Genomic DNA, 17,339 nt, shown 5'->3' with positions numbered 1-17,339 from the left:
ATAGATTTCTTAATGCAGTTAGACACTGGTGCGTTGCTAATATTGGAACCTGATTCATACCTTTTCACCCTTTACGGTTTTTGTGGCCAGTGAGTGATGGGTTGGAAAGAAGATTTTTCTTTTTTAATTGTTTGTTACCCAAGCAGAATTTCTTCATTTATTAGTGTTCTTCTGTTCTCATTCTTTTTCAGTGTAGATTCCTCTATTCAAAGTTTATGTTTGATTGTATTTATATTTTAGTCTCCATACATGTTTTGTATTCCAAAAATGTTGCACTTGCCCCCACAGTGATTTCTCTTATTCTCCAGAAAGCGCACTGATGAGGCACATTGCTAAGATAAGATCAATTATAAATATGTGAGCAAGCAGAGTAACAATTACTATGAATAGTGATTTGATTCATAATGGTTCTTCAAACATAAAAAATGACAAAACACATTACACTCTTGCTATGATCAGGTTAAGTAATTTTATTGAGCTGCTATTCTCCTTGCATTAGGCTTAACATAGAAAATAGGAGCAGGAGTGGGCCATTCAACCCTTCGAGCCTACTCTGTCATTCAGTATGATCATGGCTAATCCTCTATGTGAACACTATATTCCTGCACCCTACTGATATTCCTTGACACCTGTAGAGTCTAGAAATCTGTTTCCTTCTTAAATATATTCAGTGACTTGGCCTTCACAGCTTTGTAGGGTAGAGAATTCCACAGGTTCACCACCCACTGAATGAAGAAATTTTTCCTCACCTCAGTCCTAAATGGCCTAAACTGTATCCTGAGATTATGACCCCCTTAAAATTATAGAATCCCTACAGTACAGAAAGAGGCCATTCAGTCACATCCCCACCCAGACTCTATTCGTGTAATCCTGCATATTTACCCTGCTAATCCTCCTGATACTAAGGTCAAGTTAGCGTGGCTAATCTACCTAACTCGCACATCTTTGGAAGATGGAAGGAATCCTGAGCACCCAGAGGAAAACCCATGCAAGCATGGAGAGAATATGCAAACTCCATGCAGACAGTGACCCGAGGCTGGAATTGAACCTGAGTCCCTGGCGCTGTGAGGCAACAGTGCTACCCACTGTGCCACCATGCCATCTCATCTTCTAGCCTCCCCAACCACAGGAAACGACATTCCTGAATCCAGTCTGTCCAGTCCTGTCAGAATTTTATACATTTCAATTATATATAAGAACATAAGAAATAGGAGCAGGAGTCGGCCATCTAGCCCCTCGAGCCTGCCCCGCCATTCAATAAGATCATGGCTGATCTGTCGTGGCTCAGTTCCACATTCCCGCCCTCTCCCCATAACCCTTAATCCCCTCTCTTATCAAAAACCCATCAACCCGCGTCTTAAAAATATTTAGCGAGGCAGCCTCCACCACTTGAACGGGCAGAGAATTCCAGAGATTCACCACCCTTTGAGTGAAGAAGTTCTTCCTCAACTCCGTTCTAAACCACCCCCCCTTTATCTTGAGGCTGTGCCCCCTAGTCCTACTGTCCTTTCTGAGCGGGAAGAGTCTCTCCACCTCTATCCTATCCATCCCATTCATCATCTTATGTGTCTCAATGAGATCTCCCCTCATTCTTCTAAACTCTAACGAGTACAAGCCTAGTTTATTCAGCCTCTCCTCATAGCTCAACCCCCTCAACTCCGGTTTCAGCCTAGTAAACCTCCTCTGCACTCCCTCCAAGGCCAAAATATCTTTGCGTAAGTATGGCGCCCAAAACTGCACACAGTTCTCCAGCTGCGGCCTCACCAATGCCCTATACAGCCGCAGCAAGACCTCCCTACTTTTATATTCAATCCCCCTCGCCATGAAGGCCAGCATCCCATTCGCCTTCCTGACCACCTGCTGCACCTGCAAGCTGGGTTTTTGCGACTCATGCACAAGGACCCCGAGGTCCCTCTGCACCGTCGCCTGCTGCAGTTTTTCGCCACGTAAGTAATAATCCTTCCCACCATTATTCCTACTAAAGTGGACCACCTCACACTTGCCAACATTAAATTCCATTTGCCAGTTCCTGGCCCATTCGCCCAGCCTATCTAGATCCTTCTGTAGACTCTCCACACCCTCCGCGCAATTTGCCGTTCCACCAATCTTGGTGTCATCAGCAAATTTCGACACCATACACTCGGTTCCCTCCTCCAGATCATCTATATAAATGGTAAATAGCTGAGGCCCCAGCACCGACCCCTGGGGCACTCCACTAGTCACCAACTGCCAATCCGAATAGCACCCATTGACCCCCACTCTCTGCCTCCTATTTGACAACCAATCCTCTATTCACGCTAACACCCTACCCCCAACTCCATGTCCCCTGACCTTCTGCAATAACCTCTTGTGAGGTACCTTGTCAAACGCCTTCTGAAAATCAAGAAAGACCACATCCACCGGCTCTCCTCTATCCACCGCCCTAGACACATCCTCATAGAACTCCAATAAATTTGTCAGACACGACTTCCCCTTAACGAAACCGTGCTGCGTCTGCTCTATCAAGCAATCCCCCTCAAGATGCCTCGCTATTTCCTCCTTGATGACGGATTCTAACATTTTACCTACGACAGACGTTAAACTAACCGGCCTATAATTCCCTGCCTTTTGCCTGGCACCCTTCTTAAACAACGGCGTAACATTAGCCGTTTTCCAATCTTCCGGCACTTCCCCGGAATCCAGTGACGTTTGGAAAATAACCACCAAGGCATCCACTATCACCTCCGCCATTTCTTTTAGAACCCTTGGATGCATTCCATCCGGTCCTGGGGACTTGTCCACAATCAGTCCCTCCAGTCTGTCGAGCACCGCCTCTCTAGTAACAATAATGTCATTGAGACCCTCCAGTCCTACCACCTTTCCATCTCTAACACCCGGCAAATTATTCACGTCCTCCTCCGTGAAGACCGAAACAAAAAAGTTATTCAAGACCTCAGCCACATCCCCATCCCCTACCACTAAGTCCCCCTTCTCATCCTCTAAGGGTCCAACGTTCACCCGAGCCAGCCTCTTCCTTTTTATATATTTATAAAAACTCTTGCTATCCTTTTTTATATTAAGCGCTAGCCCAGCTTCATAGTTTCTCCTACCCTTCTTTATCAAATTCTTTGTCAACCTTTGTTGACATTTAAACCTCTCCCAATCCTCTTCTCGCCCACTACTCTTAGCTACTCTAAACGCCTCCGCTTTTAATTTAACACTTTCCTTCACCTCCTTCGTTATCCACGGCTTATTACCTCTCCTCCTACAGTCCTTTCTGACCATCGGAATAAATTTCTGCTGAGCACCAAGAAAGATCTCCTTAAAAATCCTCCACTGTTCCTCAGCAGACCTACCCCTCTCAATCTGCTAAATTCCAGTGAATTCAGGCCTAGACGATTCAATCTCTCCTCAGACGACAATCCTGCCATCCCAGGAATCAGTCTGGTGAACCTTCCCTGGGCTCCCTCCATGGCAAGTATATTCTTTCTTACATAAGGAGACCAGTCCCTGGAGAGTAGAAGAGCCCCCTTCAGAGCAGCAACCCTCCAGAAGGACTGTACCGTCCAAGGTTCAGCTTCCTATAATCATCCAAGCAACACACTTCCCAAACACTGTGCCTCCACAGCGAAACTGTCACTGATCTCTGTGTCATGCTGCAGGGCAATCTGAGCTCCATGGGACGTGGTGGCTAACCCAATCCTTATTGCACTGAAAGTCACCGTGTCGCTGAACTACTGCGCCTCTGGATCTTCTCAGGGATCTACTGGAGATCTGTGTGGAATCATGCAGTCTGTGGTACATCAGTGATGTGACCAATGCTCTGTTCAAGAGGGTCATCATGTTTGCTCACTGATCTAGTGAGAGTGCCATTGGAGTCAGGGCCATGAATGGATTTCTGTGGGTGCACATGGACATCAAGGGCCAGCCATCAGTTTTCTTCAACAAAGGGGCCCAATGTATAACTGGAGAAGTTGTACATTGGGCCCCTTTGTTGATGAAAACTGATGGCTGGCCCTTGATGTCCTCATGTGTTCCTGGGAAGTTGCCATGATACTTACATAATTTACAGTCCCAAGTTTTCCGACCCCCTCCCGCCTCTAGGGATGCATACTTGGAGACAAAGTCCACCCACTGAGGACATGGTTAGTAACACCTGAGAGGAACCCATGCACAGATGCAGGAGTGAGATACCACATCTGTTGTGGGCCAACTTGAGTGACCAACCAACGGACCGTTGGCCTTCTGAAGGCCTTCATCAATCTTGTGGAGCTCTTCAGTATGCTCTAGTGTGGGTCTTGCATATTGTGATGGCCTGCTGTGTACTGCAAATGCTGGTGTTGCAGAGCGGGGAGCTGTTGAACAATGAGGATCTTAAGGATAGCAATATCTCCTCCAATGCTAAGGCTGTGGAGGAAGCTTCTGACCGGATAATGCATGATGAAGGACCCCAGGGACAACACATTACAAAGTATAACGAGATACTTACAAGGGAGGCTTGGGACACGCTAATGGAAAGATGTTTCAGGTGACCTTTGCGACCTTTGGAGCAATACAAATGAAGCCTTACCTTTCTGCAGCGCTGCTGTCACTTCTGCATTCACTATTCCATTACCCAATGCCCAGTTACAGACGACAGAGGCAAAGGTAAGGCGTTAACTATCCACACTTGGTCCCTCAGTGGTAGTCCCTTCAATGAGTCAGGATATAACTGTAATCTCATTGCACAGCAAAGAATGGAAGGAGCTGTAATGGCAACACATTTATCCTTTATTTAATACAACAAGAAAAGTGAGGATTCACAATTTGATTACCTATTTACCTGTGCATCCCAAAAGTGGCTAGGTACTTTTCTTAAATTTCTTATGTGTTTTCCAACAGTGCACTGTCAGCAGTTATGGAGGCAGGCTGCTTGGTGGCTTGGGTTAACTGTGACAGACGTCCTCTGGCTTCCTGACCCAGAGGGACCCGGGCTGCTGACAAGCTCCTGAACACACATCACAGCTACTCAAAGTGCTGGTGTCACCGGCAAAGGGACTGAGGACTTGTTGTGCTCGTCTGAAAGGCCTTGAGTGGAGCCCCCAATACAGAAGGAAGCCACTCTCCAACCTTACAACACAAAGTTGTACATCCTGTTTGAGAAGAATGGGGACCTGGAGCAGACACAGACTTTTCCTGTACCTGCCCCACAAGCCTTACCACAACTGCAAAGAACTCGTGGGAAAGGCAATGTTATGTAGATCCATGCATATCTCCAGGATCACTGACTGGCCATGTCTCCAACCGGATAAATTACTGCTTGACCCCTTTGCCACTGACTGGGTGGTTACTCCCTCTGTACCAAATGGTATATTGCTACATGCAAGCCCCAAAAGGAAAAGGGTATTGGCTACTCAGCTTGGCAGAGCCAATGAGGTCACTGATGTGTGCTTGTGGCACAGAATCCAGTTTCTGGGGGTGACCCCATGGCTGCTAACTGTCTCTGATTCTGTCCAGGCCCTCTCCGCCACGTGGACCAGTCTCTTCCTCCTGTTCTTGGGGAAGAGGATCTTCCACCCTTCCTGTGCCTGGAGTTGTTCATACAGGGAGTTGTCGCTGAACTGTAGGGCCACATGGAGTTGTCTCTCTGCCATTCTGGATGCTGCTTTCCTACCTCCATAGAATCCAATAGAAGGAGGCCATTTGATCCATCCAGACTGCACCAACCACAATCCCACCCAGGCCCTATTCCCATGATCCTATGCATTTACCCTAGCTAGTCACCCTGACACTAAAAGGCAATTTAGCATGGCCAATCCACCTAACCTGCACATCTTTGGACTGTGGGAGGAAATCAGAGCATCCAGAAGAAATCCACGCAGACACAGAGACAATGTGCAAACTCCGCACAGACAGTGACCCAAGGCCGGAATTGAACCCAGGTCCCTGGCACTGTGAGGCAGCACTGTGCCACCATGTCACTCAGCTTTCCATTATATTCAGTAATGATAGCCATTTAATTCTGACACTGCACCAGCCACTATGTGACCTGATGCAGCCTTTGTATAGAAAGGGGTTGGCCCTCGTGTCTCCTGACTGCTAATTGGTTAGCTGCTGGATGTTCAGATGTGGCTGGTTGATATTGGTCCCAAGTGGATGTCCCCTCCGCAGCCTAGCCCCAAAATTCAGTCCTGTGTATTTCTTTTGTAGCTGGACAATGAGCCATGTGTTTGATCTCTGACCTGCCCCCACCCACCTCGTGTGCTTGCAGATTGGCTGAGTTGCCTGATCTGCTTGGAGTGAATGTGTGTAGCCAATGTTGTAGATTCTGTCCATCCCAGTATGCCAACTTTGACTGTTTACCAGGAGGAATTGGAAATAACAGCCTTCCTTCAGACTCAAACTGATGTGGGTAACAGTTTTGACAGCTCGCTTATCTCTTGTAGGGAAACTCATGAGTCTCTATTGGACAGTTCATCAACATACGTTGGAGATCTCATTAATGTACATTACAGAGCTCATTAACAAACCTCCACCCCCACTCCGGCTCCCCTCTCAGTAACTGCAGCCATTTCTTCCGATATGTTTGAAACATGTGCTGGAACTTTGGGAATTAATCCTGCGTCTGACTTCAAATGGAAATATATTGTAACTTAAGCTTGGTAGTCCCAATTCCTGGAAGATGACACGTTTTGTTTTTCTACCCTATAAAATTATGGAAGTAATGGCAAGTGCGATTTCTGGTTAGAATTTGCAGAAATGATATATTCATACTTTTATTATGCCACCACGTTCTTCGATCTTGAAAGAACAGTGCAAAGTGCAGCACAGGAACAGGCCCTTCAGTCCTCCGAGCTCATGCTGACCGTGATGCCTTCTGCCCTAGCTCAGTCCGTATCTGTCCATTCCCCCCCTATGAAAACATCGTAGTATTTGGAGACGCTGAATGATGTATTTAAAAATATTGCTGCAGTGATGTTCTCATGTGCTGGGCTGACTTTCTAACTACCTAATTAGTACTAAAGCTGCGGCTTCATTTACTGAGCTCCAACCCAGATCTCTTGTGACATCGCTGCTGGTAAATAATAGGATAGATTGGAGAAGAGTGCTTTTCAGCTGAGTTCAGGATGCCAGAATGTGCCCACAGCTACCCGACAGTCTGAGCAGGGGCTGCAGTCCATTGTGAAATCCAAGCTATGTTAGTATATAGCGGGTGGGCTATGGGTGCCAGAGCAGAGGGCTGGAACCCCATGGGTGCACACAGGAAGAAGATCAGTGCCTAGGGAAAGGTCTGTTCTTGAAAGGGAGGGGGGGTGTTGTGGGTTGGTGGGGTGGCGGGGGGGGTTCACCTGGTGCATTGTAATCTTTGCCCTTCCCTAATTCTGTAAAAACTTCTTAAACATTTGAAAGTTTATTTATTAGTGTCACAAATAGGCATACTTTGACAGTGCAATGAGGCTACTGTGAAAACCCCGTCAGCTCTCCATCAAATAAAGAACTCTGGCCCTTTGTCCAGCCATTGTGGGCATGCCTTCAGCTGTCTAGGCTTGATTCTCTAGAACTTCCTCCCTAAACCTCTCCATGTCCCTCTCTGTCTTTAAAATCCTTCGTAAAACCCAGCTCTCTGACTAAGATTCTACTCATTCCTTGTCATATTTCCAACAGTTTTTGTTTGTTTGTGTTGTGAAGGGTGTTTTTGACCCATTCTCCAAATTGTTCTGAAAAAAATTGAATTTTGGTCAATCAGAATGACAGTATACAGAGAGATACAATTGTCCAGTGAGCCCTCTGGGAGGTGCAGCTGATGCTACAAGAGCAGCAGGTGTAGGAGCATAGTGACACAGCGCTGTCGAAGGATTTCACATTGCATGTTGCGAGGCTGATGGGGGAACAAAACCAGTATTGTTCATGTCAGTTTTCATTCAGCCATTTGTCTAGAAAACAAACAGTTGAAACCACTGAACTCTTTGATCTGGGACATCAGTACAGCCACTGTACTAAAGGATTGCCAAGACATTGTATGTTAGATTTTCATCCGGCGATCATAAATCCCAGTTCTGCTTATGGGTATAATTTGTTTTAAGGTGGTGCAGTATGTTCTTTGCCTTGCCATTAGATGAAGTGGCCTTTTGATAATGAAGCTATTATTCCAGGTCACTAACATTGCAATAATAGCTAATTTTTCTCCTCCCTCCTGGCAAATAAGCTTCCCATCGCTTGTCTTCTTTCCTTTCCTAATAATAGTCTTGATATTATGCTGCTATTTTGCTTTGGTAACAAATTTATCCACTTTTTAAATAGATTTTCTCATATTTTGGGTTGGAAGCTTTGTGCTGTGCAACTGCTGGGATGTCGTTATAATTTTTTTTAGCTCAAATGGTGAATTAAAGGCTGTTAGTGTTACTAATCCTGCAGTTTTTAATGGCTGTTCAATGAAATCAGTTATCCTGCCATCAGGTTGGGATCTATTCAAATGCAGATCTTTGCATCACCTGTTTAAAATGCATTATGACAGTGATCTCTTTAAGACCCTCTGTTCAGTGGTGTGGAATTCATTGTAAAAGTGAGTAATGATAGTCTGGAAATGAAGACTCGACAGAAGTTTATCTTCATTGATAACATGCTTTGATCATGTAGATGGCAAAAGTATCATATTCATATATCAGCTCCGACAAAGGGTCATCCTGACTTGAAACATTGGCTCTATTCTCTCTCCACAGATGCTGTCAGACCTGCTGAGTTTCTCCAGCATTTTCTGTTTTTGTTTCAGATTCCAGCTGAAGTATTTTGCCTTTACATTCATACATCTGTTGGACCACAGTAAATTGAATAAATGGAAATGTGCATGGATCAAATCTATATTTTGTTTTTCTTGTGCACACCTTAAAAGCTGAGTGTTGACTGGATTTCTTCAGGTGTTTCATGTTTGGAGATGTAAGATTATAAGGAGAGTGTAAGGCAGGGAAATTACTTTTGAAAAAAACTCTGGCAATTAGTTGGCACAGGGTCAGATAATCATTTTGTGCAAAAATCTCCATTTGTTCCTTGCTTTCATTCTTTGATTTCTTGAAAACATTCATTCAGACTGGTAAGATGTAATTTATTTTCTGGAAGTTGTGTTGGGTGTCCTTCTTTGTCTAAGTGGTTATATAATATATGCATAATTATTCCTTTTGAGCATGATGCCTATTACTGATGTCAAGCTAATGGGTTTATATTTCCACAGAATCCCTGCAGTGCAGGATGGGTCCATATGGCCCATCCAGTTCACACGACTGTCTAAAAGGACATCTTACCAGGCCCACCCCTCCCTTGCCCTACACCCTAACGTTGCTTATTTACCATAGCTAATCCCCCTAACCTACACATCTTGGGATACTAAGGGGCAATTTAGCAAGGTTAATCCTCCTAACCTATACATCTTTGGACACTAAGAAGCAATTCAGCAAGGCCAATTCAACTAACCTGCATATCTTTGGACTGTGGGAGGAAACTATGACACCTGGTGCAAACCCATGCAGACACAGGGAGATTGTGCAAACTTCACACAGACAGTCACCCAAGGCTGGAATCAAACCTGGATCCTTGGCGCTATGTGGTAGCAGCAGTGACCTCATGGTGCCACCCGTATTAACCAGATTCTGCTGTAACCCCTTTTTAAAAATTGGCATATGTCAGCTTCCATTTAGTCTGAGGAGAGGCTTTGATTCCAGTGAACTTTTAAAGATAAGGGTAATGGATTCACAAAAGCTCCTGTCTCATTTTCCTAAGAACCATCAGATGCACATCACCTGGGACAGCAACCTGATTTAAAAGTTCCTTATTTTTTTCCAAACAACCACAGAACCATAGAATTCTGACAGTGCAAAAGGATCCCATTCAGCCATCGAGTTTACACCAACTCTCCGGAAGAGCATCTTACTCGGGCCCACCCATCTGGTGCTGTAAGGCAGCAGTGCTAACCGTTGTGCCTCTGAGATACCCCAACAATATCCCTATCTACCATGAGCAATGTAATTAACAGAACAATGCTCTCAGTTGTGCATGAGAAGACATAAGAACAGGAACAGGCCATTTGGCCTGTCAAGCCTGCTCTGCTATTCAGTTTGATCATTACTGATCATTTATCTTAATGTCACTTCCCCGCACTATCCCCATATCCCTAGATGTCATTAGTTTCTACAAATCTATGGATTTCTGTCTTGAACATGCTCAGTGACTGAGCTTCCGGAGTCCTCTGGAGTAGGGAATTCCAAAGATTCACCACTCTCTGAGTCACAGAATTGTTATGATGCAGAAGGAGGACATTCTGCCTACCTTGTCTGCACCAGCAAAAGTGAAGAAATTCCTCCTCATCCCACTCTTAAATGGCCTACCCTTTATCCTGAGATTATGTCCTCTGGTTTTAGACTACGGGAAGCATCTTATCTACATTCAACCTGCTATGTAAAAGTTTCAATGAGGTCACCCCTCACTATTCGAAACTCTGAAGATTAATGACCCAGTTTCCTTAATCTCTCCTCTTAAAACAATCTCACCATCCTAGGGATTATTCTGGTGAACTTCAGTTGCACTCCCTCTTTCGCAAGTATATCCCTCTTTAGATAAGGGGCTAAAACTGTGCATAGTACTCCAGGTGAGGTCTCACCAAGGTTCTGTATAACTGCAGCAAGCCATCCTTATTCCTGTACTCAATGGTGCTTGTGATGAAGACCAAAATACCATTTGCCTTCCTAATATGGCACCCCATAAAATCCAGTCCTACATTTCTGCTGAGCGTAGTGTAATGTATAAATGTGGTCTATGAGCTTTGGTTGTGTTATGAAGTTAAGGGGAAATATCTTTTTTGAAGTTTAGTGTATTAGTTGTCTCCTGGGTAGCGTTTAGTTGATATTGATTTTAGTTTGTTACAATTAAAGTCTTAACATGAAATCATGTCTTGTGATTCCTTCGCATTGGTTACTAAAATTTGTTGGCCTCTATGGGGATCATAACATGAATCATTTCTAACCTATCCTTAAGCATCCTTCAGTGACTAGTACAGTCTTTGGCAGTACTCTACCTTTTAAACATAAGTGAAAAAGCTATTCCCACTGCTACCACAATTGTCCAGGATCTTCTTTTCTATTAAGCTTCTAACGAATCCTTCATTATTTTTAACAGTTTTTGGGATTTATTGTAGTCTTTCAATTTATAATAAATCTTTTCTGTACCTTATTTGTCATTGCACATGACTGATAACTTTGGTGCAGTATTGAAATAGTCTAACTTGCTTTCCAATGATGTCATTAGCTAAATGCTGATGGCTCATCTTATGATCTTATCTTAAGGATATTCTTAAATAAAATTTGATAGCCTTTTGCTGAAGGGAATTTTCCATAGTAACTTCATTACAGTGTTAATGTAAGCCTGCTTGTGACACTAATAAATAAAAATAAAACAACTGTCTCAAATGTGAAACCAGCACAATTGATGTAATTAGCCTCATATTTCAACAAAAATAAATGAAGATATGACGTGGTTATTTTTCTTTATTGATGAGCATGTTCAGTACCATGTTCCCTCAATCTTTTTCAGAGCTCCACCCATCTCCCTGCTCCCCAATGCCCACTATGAACAGGTCATGTCTGCATTTGGTGGAAAAGGTTATTTTGTAAAGGCACCGCAGGAGCTGCAGAAAGCTCTTGCTGCATGTTTGGCAGAGCAGAAAATGCCATCACTTATTAATGTGATGATTGATCCATCATCTGACAGAAAGAAACAAGTAAGTGCATTTGGAGGAATGTATTCTGTGTGCAAGTAATGATTTTGAAATCCATTTGTTTTTTGGTGTTGAAAGAGGTTGATTCTGTTGAGAGTGAACACAAGCAGAGTTCAACATATTCAGTATCCATTGTTTAGAGTGACCTCCTGTGGAGATGATTATGGTCTTCATCATGAATATATTACATCAGTTTTGTGTAAGGGAGAGGATGGGAAGTGATGGTCCACAAGGATCACTACCGTAACACATTAACTTAGTGCCTGTGGAATTGTTAGACACAGGATCCTCTTGAGATTGCTGAGACATTGAGTTTTCAACTCACAGCCAGGCGTCCGCATAACACAGGTCATGTGCTTTTCTTCAAGGAGTTAAAGTTAGCGAACTGGTTAAACTTTGAACAACCATTGTGACAGCAGCATTGACAACAACCTGGTATTTGATTCTGTTTAGTCTGTCACCTCAGTCTCAAGCAGAATTAGGCCACTCAGCCCATCGAATCTGCTCACCATTCAATTATGGCTGGTATTTTTCTCATCGCCATTCTCCTCCTTTTCCCCAAAACCCCTGATCCCCTTACTGATCAAGAACTTATCTATCTTGGTCTTAAAGACGCTCGGTGACTTGGCCTCCACAGCCTTCTGTGGCAAAGAGTTCCACAGATTCACCACGCAGGCTGAAGAAATTCCTCCTCAACTCTGTTTTAAAGGATCGTCCCTTTAGCCTGAGGTTGGGCCCTCTGGTTCTAGTTTTTCCTACTAATGGAAATATCCTCTCCATATCCACTCTATCCAGGTCTTGCAGTATCCTGTAATTTTCAATAAGATCCCAAGATTCAATAAGATAAGATTGCATAGCTGATATCCTGGCCTCTATGACCAATGGCACTTCATATCCACACAGCTCGTGTTCTGAGGCTACACTTGCACTGAGGGTGCGATTTATTTTGACTGCACTCGTCATCCCACCGTGTGAGGGTCCATTTGCCTTCATGCTGCTTCAGGCGGCATGGTAGCACAGTGGTTAGCACTGCTGCTTCACAGCTCCATGGACCTGGGTTCGATTCCTGGCTCGGGTCACTGTCTGTGTGGAGTTTACACATTCTCCTCCTGTCTGTGTGGGTTTCCTCCGGGTGCTCGGGTTTCCTCCCACAGTCCAAAGATGTGTGGGTTAGATTGATTGACCATGCTAAAATGGCCCCTCAGTATTCTGAGATGTGTAGGTTAGAGGGATTAGCGGGTAAATATGTAGTGATATGGGGGTAGGGCCTGGGTGGGATTGTGGTTGGTGCAAACTCGATGGACTAAATGGCCTCTTTCTGCACTGTAGAATATGATTCTATGAATCACCACCCCATGCCAAAGTTCCCTACATTGCCCATGCGGCCTGACTTCTCAGTTACCCCCTGTGCTGCCACCCACCCACATCGAGCTGCCACTCCAGAGCAAAGATCACAGCAAAGGGGGACCCAAGAAATGCTAACTGCATTCCAGGTGCCAGACCCCTTGGAGACCTATAGCCAGCTACTATGAATGCCTTCATAATATGTATGTGAAGGTTAGACGTCTTAGTGTATGTTCAAAATCCTTGTTATATCTTGAATAGGGAAGAAGTTATTATTTTTGTGCTTTCAGATTTCATTTAATTCATTCTACATGCACACATGCATGTGAGGGAAAGACCACTGCAGTTCCAATCCGTGTCTTAGATCTAACTAGCTATTGGAAATCATGATCAACTTCCGCGAGGTTTGGTTACAAGGCACTAGTTAGACCACACCTGGAATACTGTGAACAGTTCTGGTCCCCTTAGCTAGGGAAGAGATACTAGCATTGGAGGCAGTCCAGAGAAGATTCACAGTGTTGATCCTGGGTGTGGAGGGATATTCTTGTGAGGAGAGGTTGAATAGCTTGGGATGGACTCACTGGAGTTTAGGAAAATGAGAGGTTAGGATTCTCAGAGGACCTGAAAAGATGTTTCTTCTTGTAGGAGAGTTTAGGACTAGAGGGTGTAATTTCAGAATAAGGGATTGCCAATTTAAGACAGAAATAAGGAGGAAATTCTTCTCTCAGAGGGTAGTGAATCTGTGGAATTCTTTACAGCTTTGGAAGCTGGCTCATTAGGTATGTTCACGGCTGAGGTTTTTTAGTCAGTAAGGGAATCAAGATTAAGGGGATAAGGCTTAAGTAGAGTTGAGGAGTATTTCAGATCAGTCATCAATTCATTGAATGGCAGAGCAGATTCGATGGGCCAAATGGCCTATTTCTGTCCCTGTGTCTTATGATCTTATGAAAATGAATAGTCACAATATATTTTCATGATCTATTAAATGTTTATCAGGGTGAAATGATTGACAACCGTTAAGTGATATATTAATAGCATTACTTGATTTTTATAGGGCAAAGAGCCAAATAATCTTTTACCACTCTTGACTTTATGCTCTTGTCTTATTTGCTTTCAGGATTTCACTTGGCTGACCCGTTCCAATATGTGAAATGAATAATCGGCAATACCAAAGCAAAGTGAATCAGGCCGAGCTAACTAGAACTCTTGTGTTAGTGAGAAACTGCAAAAAATACGATTCTGTAAAAAAAAATCTAATTCATAATTTCTCACAAGAATTTAGAATATGAAATTTTGGCAAGATTGGATATTTGTATTCATATGTTTTCTTTAGTTTACTGTCGGTTCCAAATTAGCTGAACTGGAATAAATTAACTTTCTAATGCTGCTGAGAGTATGACCTAAAATGTTTCTAAATATTTAACTTTAATATTTTGTCTTGCTAAAGAAAATAGCAAGTTCAGCAGGGTTGGAGAGCAGACTTAACCCAGGGTCAGTGATCAGTATATGAACAATGAGTAAGTAACACAGGTAACTATTTTTAAACTGTATAAATGACTGTAAAATACCAGATTATTTGTACCTACCAGATAACCTCGTTTACAAAATGGAAAATAAGCCCCTGTTTACGTAATATTCCAGTGTAATTTAGTTAGGAAATTGTACTTCTAGTGAAGTAAAAACATAAATGATTTTAAGTACCATTTTATTGTGCCTGAAGTGAGTTTCTTGGTTATTAAATCTTGCGTATTCATAGTATAATTATTTATTTTCAGTGTTGCACTGCCTGAGAAATTGAATACAATCGCAATGTACCTTTTATTAACCTCTCCTGAAGAAAGCAGTCAAAGGTCTTTCATTAATTTCAAAGTGACATTGCCAAGTGTTTATGCAATTCATTCTGGAGGCAATCAATCAAAACCAGGTCTTCTTTGTGTCTGCATATCATCGTTTACTGGATCAATTATATGAAAACTAACATTAAGCACATTGCAAATGTAAAACTTAAAAAATTGGCCTTCATAGCGAGGGGGATTGAATATAAAAGCAGGGACGTCTTGCTGCAGCTGTATAGGGCATTGGTGAGGCCGCAGCTGGAGTACTGTGTGCAGTTTTGGTCGCCGCACTTACGCAAGGATATTTTGGCCTTGGAGGGAGTGCAGAGGAGGTTTACTAGGCTGATACCGGAGTTGAGGGGGTTGAGCTATGAGGAGAGGCTGAATAAACTAGGCTTGTACTCGTTAGAGTTTAGAAGAATGAGGGGAGATCTCATTGAGACATATAAGATGATGAATGGGATGGATAGGATAGAGGTGGAGAGACTCTTCCCGCTCAGAAAGGACAGTAGGACTAGGGGGCACAGCCTCAAGATAAAGGGTGAGCGGTTTAGAACGGAGTTGAGGAGGAACTTCTTCACTCAAAGGGTGGTGAATCTCTGGAATTCTCTGCCCGTTGAAGTGGTGGAGGCTGCCTTGCTAAATATTTTTAAGACGCGGGTTGATGGGTTTTTGATAAGCAAGGGGATTAAGGGTTATGGGGAGAGGGCGGGAATGTGGAACTGAGCCACGACAGATCAGCCATGATCTTATTGAATGGTGGGGCAGGCTCGAAGGGCTAGATGGCCTACTCCTGCTCCTATTTCTTATGTTCTTAGGTGTATATTTCTCTCTTCAGGGAATATATTTTTAGATTTTTTTTTAAATCATGATTTGAAGAGGTTGCTTTTTCTGTACAGATGTTAACTTGGACCCTTTGACAAATGAAAAGTAGGACATTAATGGTTGAGTGTTAGTAGGGCTGTAATTTACTTTGGAGTGATGGTGGGTTTTGCATGACTTCAAATCTCAAGGATGTTGCAACACCTATAATGGTTACAGACTATAATCTCAGTGAAAACATTGCAAATTAGTTAAAAGTAGAGTTAAAATGACTGACCAAACTACATGAAAGCCCATTGTAGAATCACATGAGACTCTAAGACTGCACAATGGCATAGTGGTTAGCACTGCTGCCTCACGGCACCAGGGATTCGGGTTTGATTCCCAGCTTGGGTCATTGTGCGGAGTCTGCACATTCTCCCTATGTCTGCGTGGGTTTCCTCTGAACGCTCCGATTACCTCTCACAGTCTGAAAGATGTGCTGATTAGGTGCATTGGCCATGCTAAATTCTCCCACAGTGTACCCAAACAGGTGCCGGAATGTGGCGACTAAGGGATTTTCACAGTAACTTCATTGTGGTGTTAATGTAAGTCTTCTTATGACAATAACAAATAAACTTAGAAAAAAACATTATTTTTCTATCTTAAACCTGAATTCAGAGTGTCATTTGTAAGCATATAGTGCATCAGGTAAGTAATATAGAAATGTCTTTGTCCTTGCATTCTGCAGATCTTTGTTCTTTGACAGATAATGTTGGTTAGGGGAAGATAGACAAAAATTATAGCTCCAAAACTGCAGTTTTATTGTTTTTATATATAGAATTATTTATTTCTGGTGACCTTTTAGGCCAATTTTCTAAAATCTTTCTCTCCATTTTCTTATTACTGTGAAATGAATTTAGTGAATTTTGAAGCCTCTGTTTCTCAGATGATGAAATTGAGAATAGTCTTTTGAATATGAATGTACTGTTGCATGTCAGTATATGATTGACAGTTTGAAGCTGTGCATCAGAGTATTGGTATGATGCAACTGGGAACAGTTCACATCAGAGTTGGTAGAATCATAAAAACATACAATACCTACAGTGCAGAAGCAGGCCATTTGGCCCATTGAACCTGCATCAACAACAATCCCACCCAGACCACAATCAGTAAGGACAGGCAACACATCCTCCATGGTCATCCTCAACACTGGTGCCCCACAAGGTTGTGTTCTCAACCCCCTACTATACTCCTGATATACCTATGACTTTGTGGCCAAATTCCCCTCCAACTCGATTTTCAAGTTTGCTGACGACACTACCACAGTGGGTTGAATCTCAAACAATGATGAGACAGAGTACAGATATGAGATAGAAAATCTGGCGAACTGGTACAGTGACAATAACCTCTCCCTCAATGTCAACAAAATGAAGGAGATTGTCATCGACTTCAGGAAACATTGTGGAACATGCCCCTATCTACATCAACATCAACGGGGACAGTAGAAATACTCTAGAAATCAATGAGGACAAGTAGAAATGGTCAAGAGCTTCAAATTTTTAGGTCAGATTTCCAGATCACCAACAACCTGTCCTGGACCCCCATGTTGATACTGTAGTTAAGAAAGCACACTAATG

At 43.2% G+C, this 17,339-nt stretch overlaps 1 protein-coding gene across 1 annotated transcript in view; it reads left to right on the top strand.

The window, feature by feature from the left end:
* hacl1 (2-hydroxyacyl-CoA lyase 1) overlaps positions 1-14,759 on the top strand; it is a 76,529-nt gene extending 61,770 nt beyond the window's left edge. Inside the window, exons 16-17 of the mRNA XM_080216899.1 lie at positions 11,536-11,722; positions 14,181-14,759. Of these exons, the coding sequence (XP_080073025.1) occupies positions 11,536-11,722; positions 14,181-14,213 (220 nt within the window). The 3' untranslated portion in view covers positions 14,214-14,759. The remainder of the gene's footprint in view (positions 1-11,535; positions 11,723-14,180) is intronic.
* The last annotated feature ends 2,580 nt before the right edge of the window (positions 14,760-17,339 follow it).

This window comes from Carcharhinus amblyrhynchos, chromosome 2, assembly GCF_965287045.1.
Source record: "Carcharhinus amblyrhynchos chromosome 2, sCarAmb.v2.hapA, whole genome shotgun sequence".
In the NCBI taxonomy this organism is placed as follows: domain Eukaryota; kingdom Metazoa; phylum Chordata; class Chondrichthyes; order Carcharhiniformes; family Carcharhinidae; genus Carcharhinus; species Carcharhinus amblyrhynchos.
This window is presented reverse-complemented; position numbering and strand designations above follow the sequence as displayed.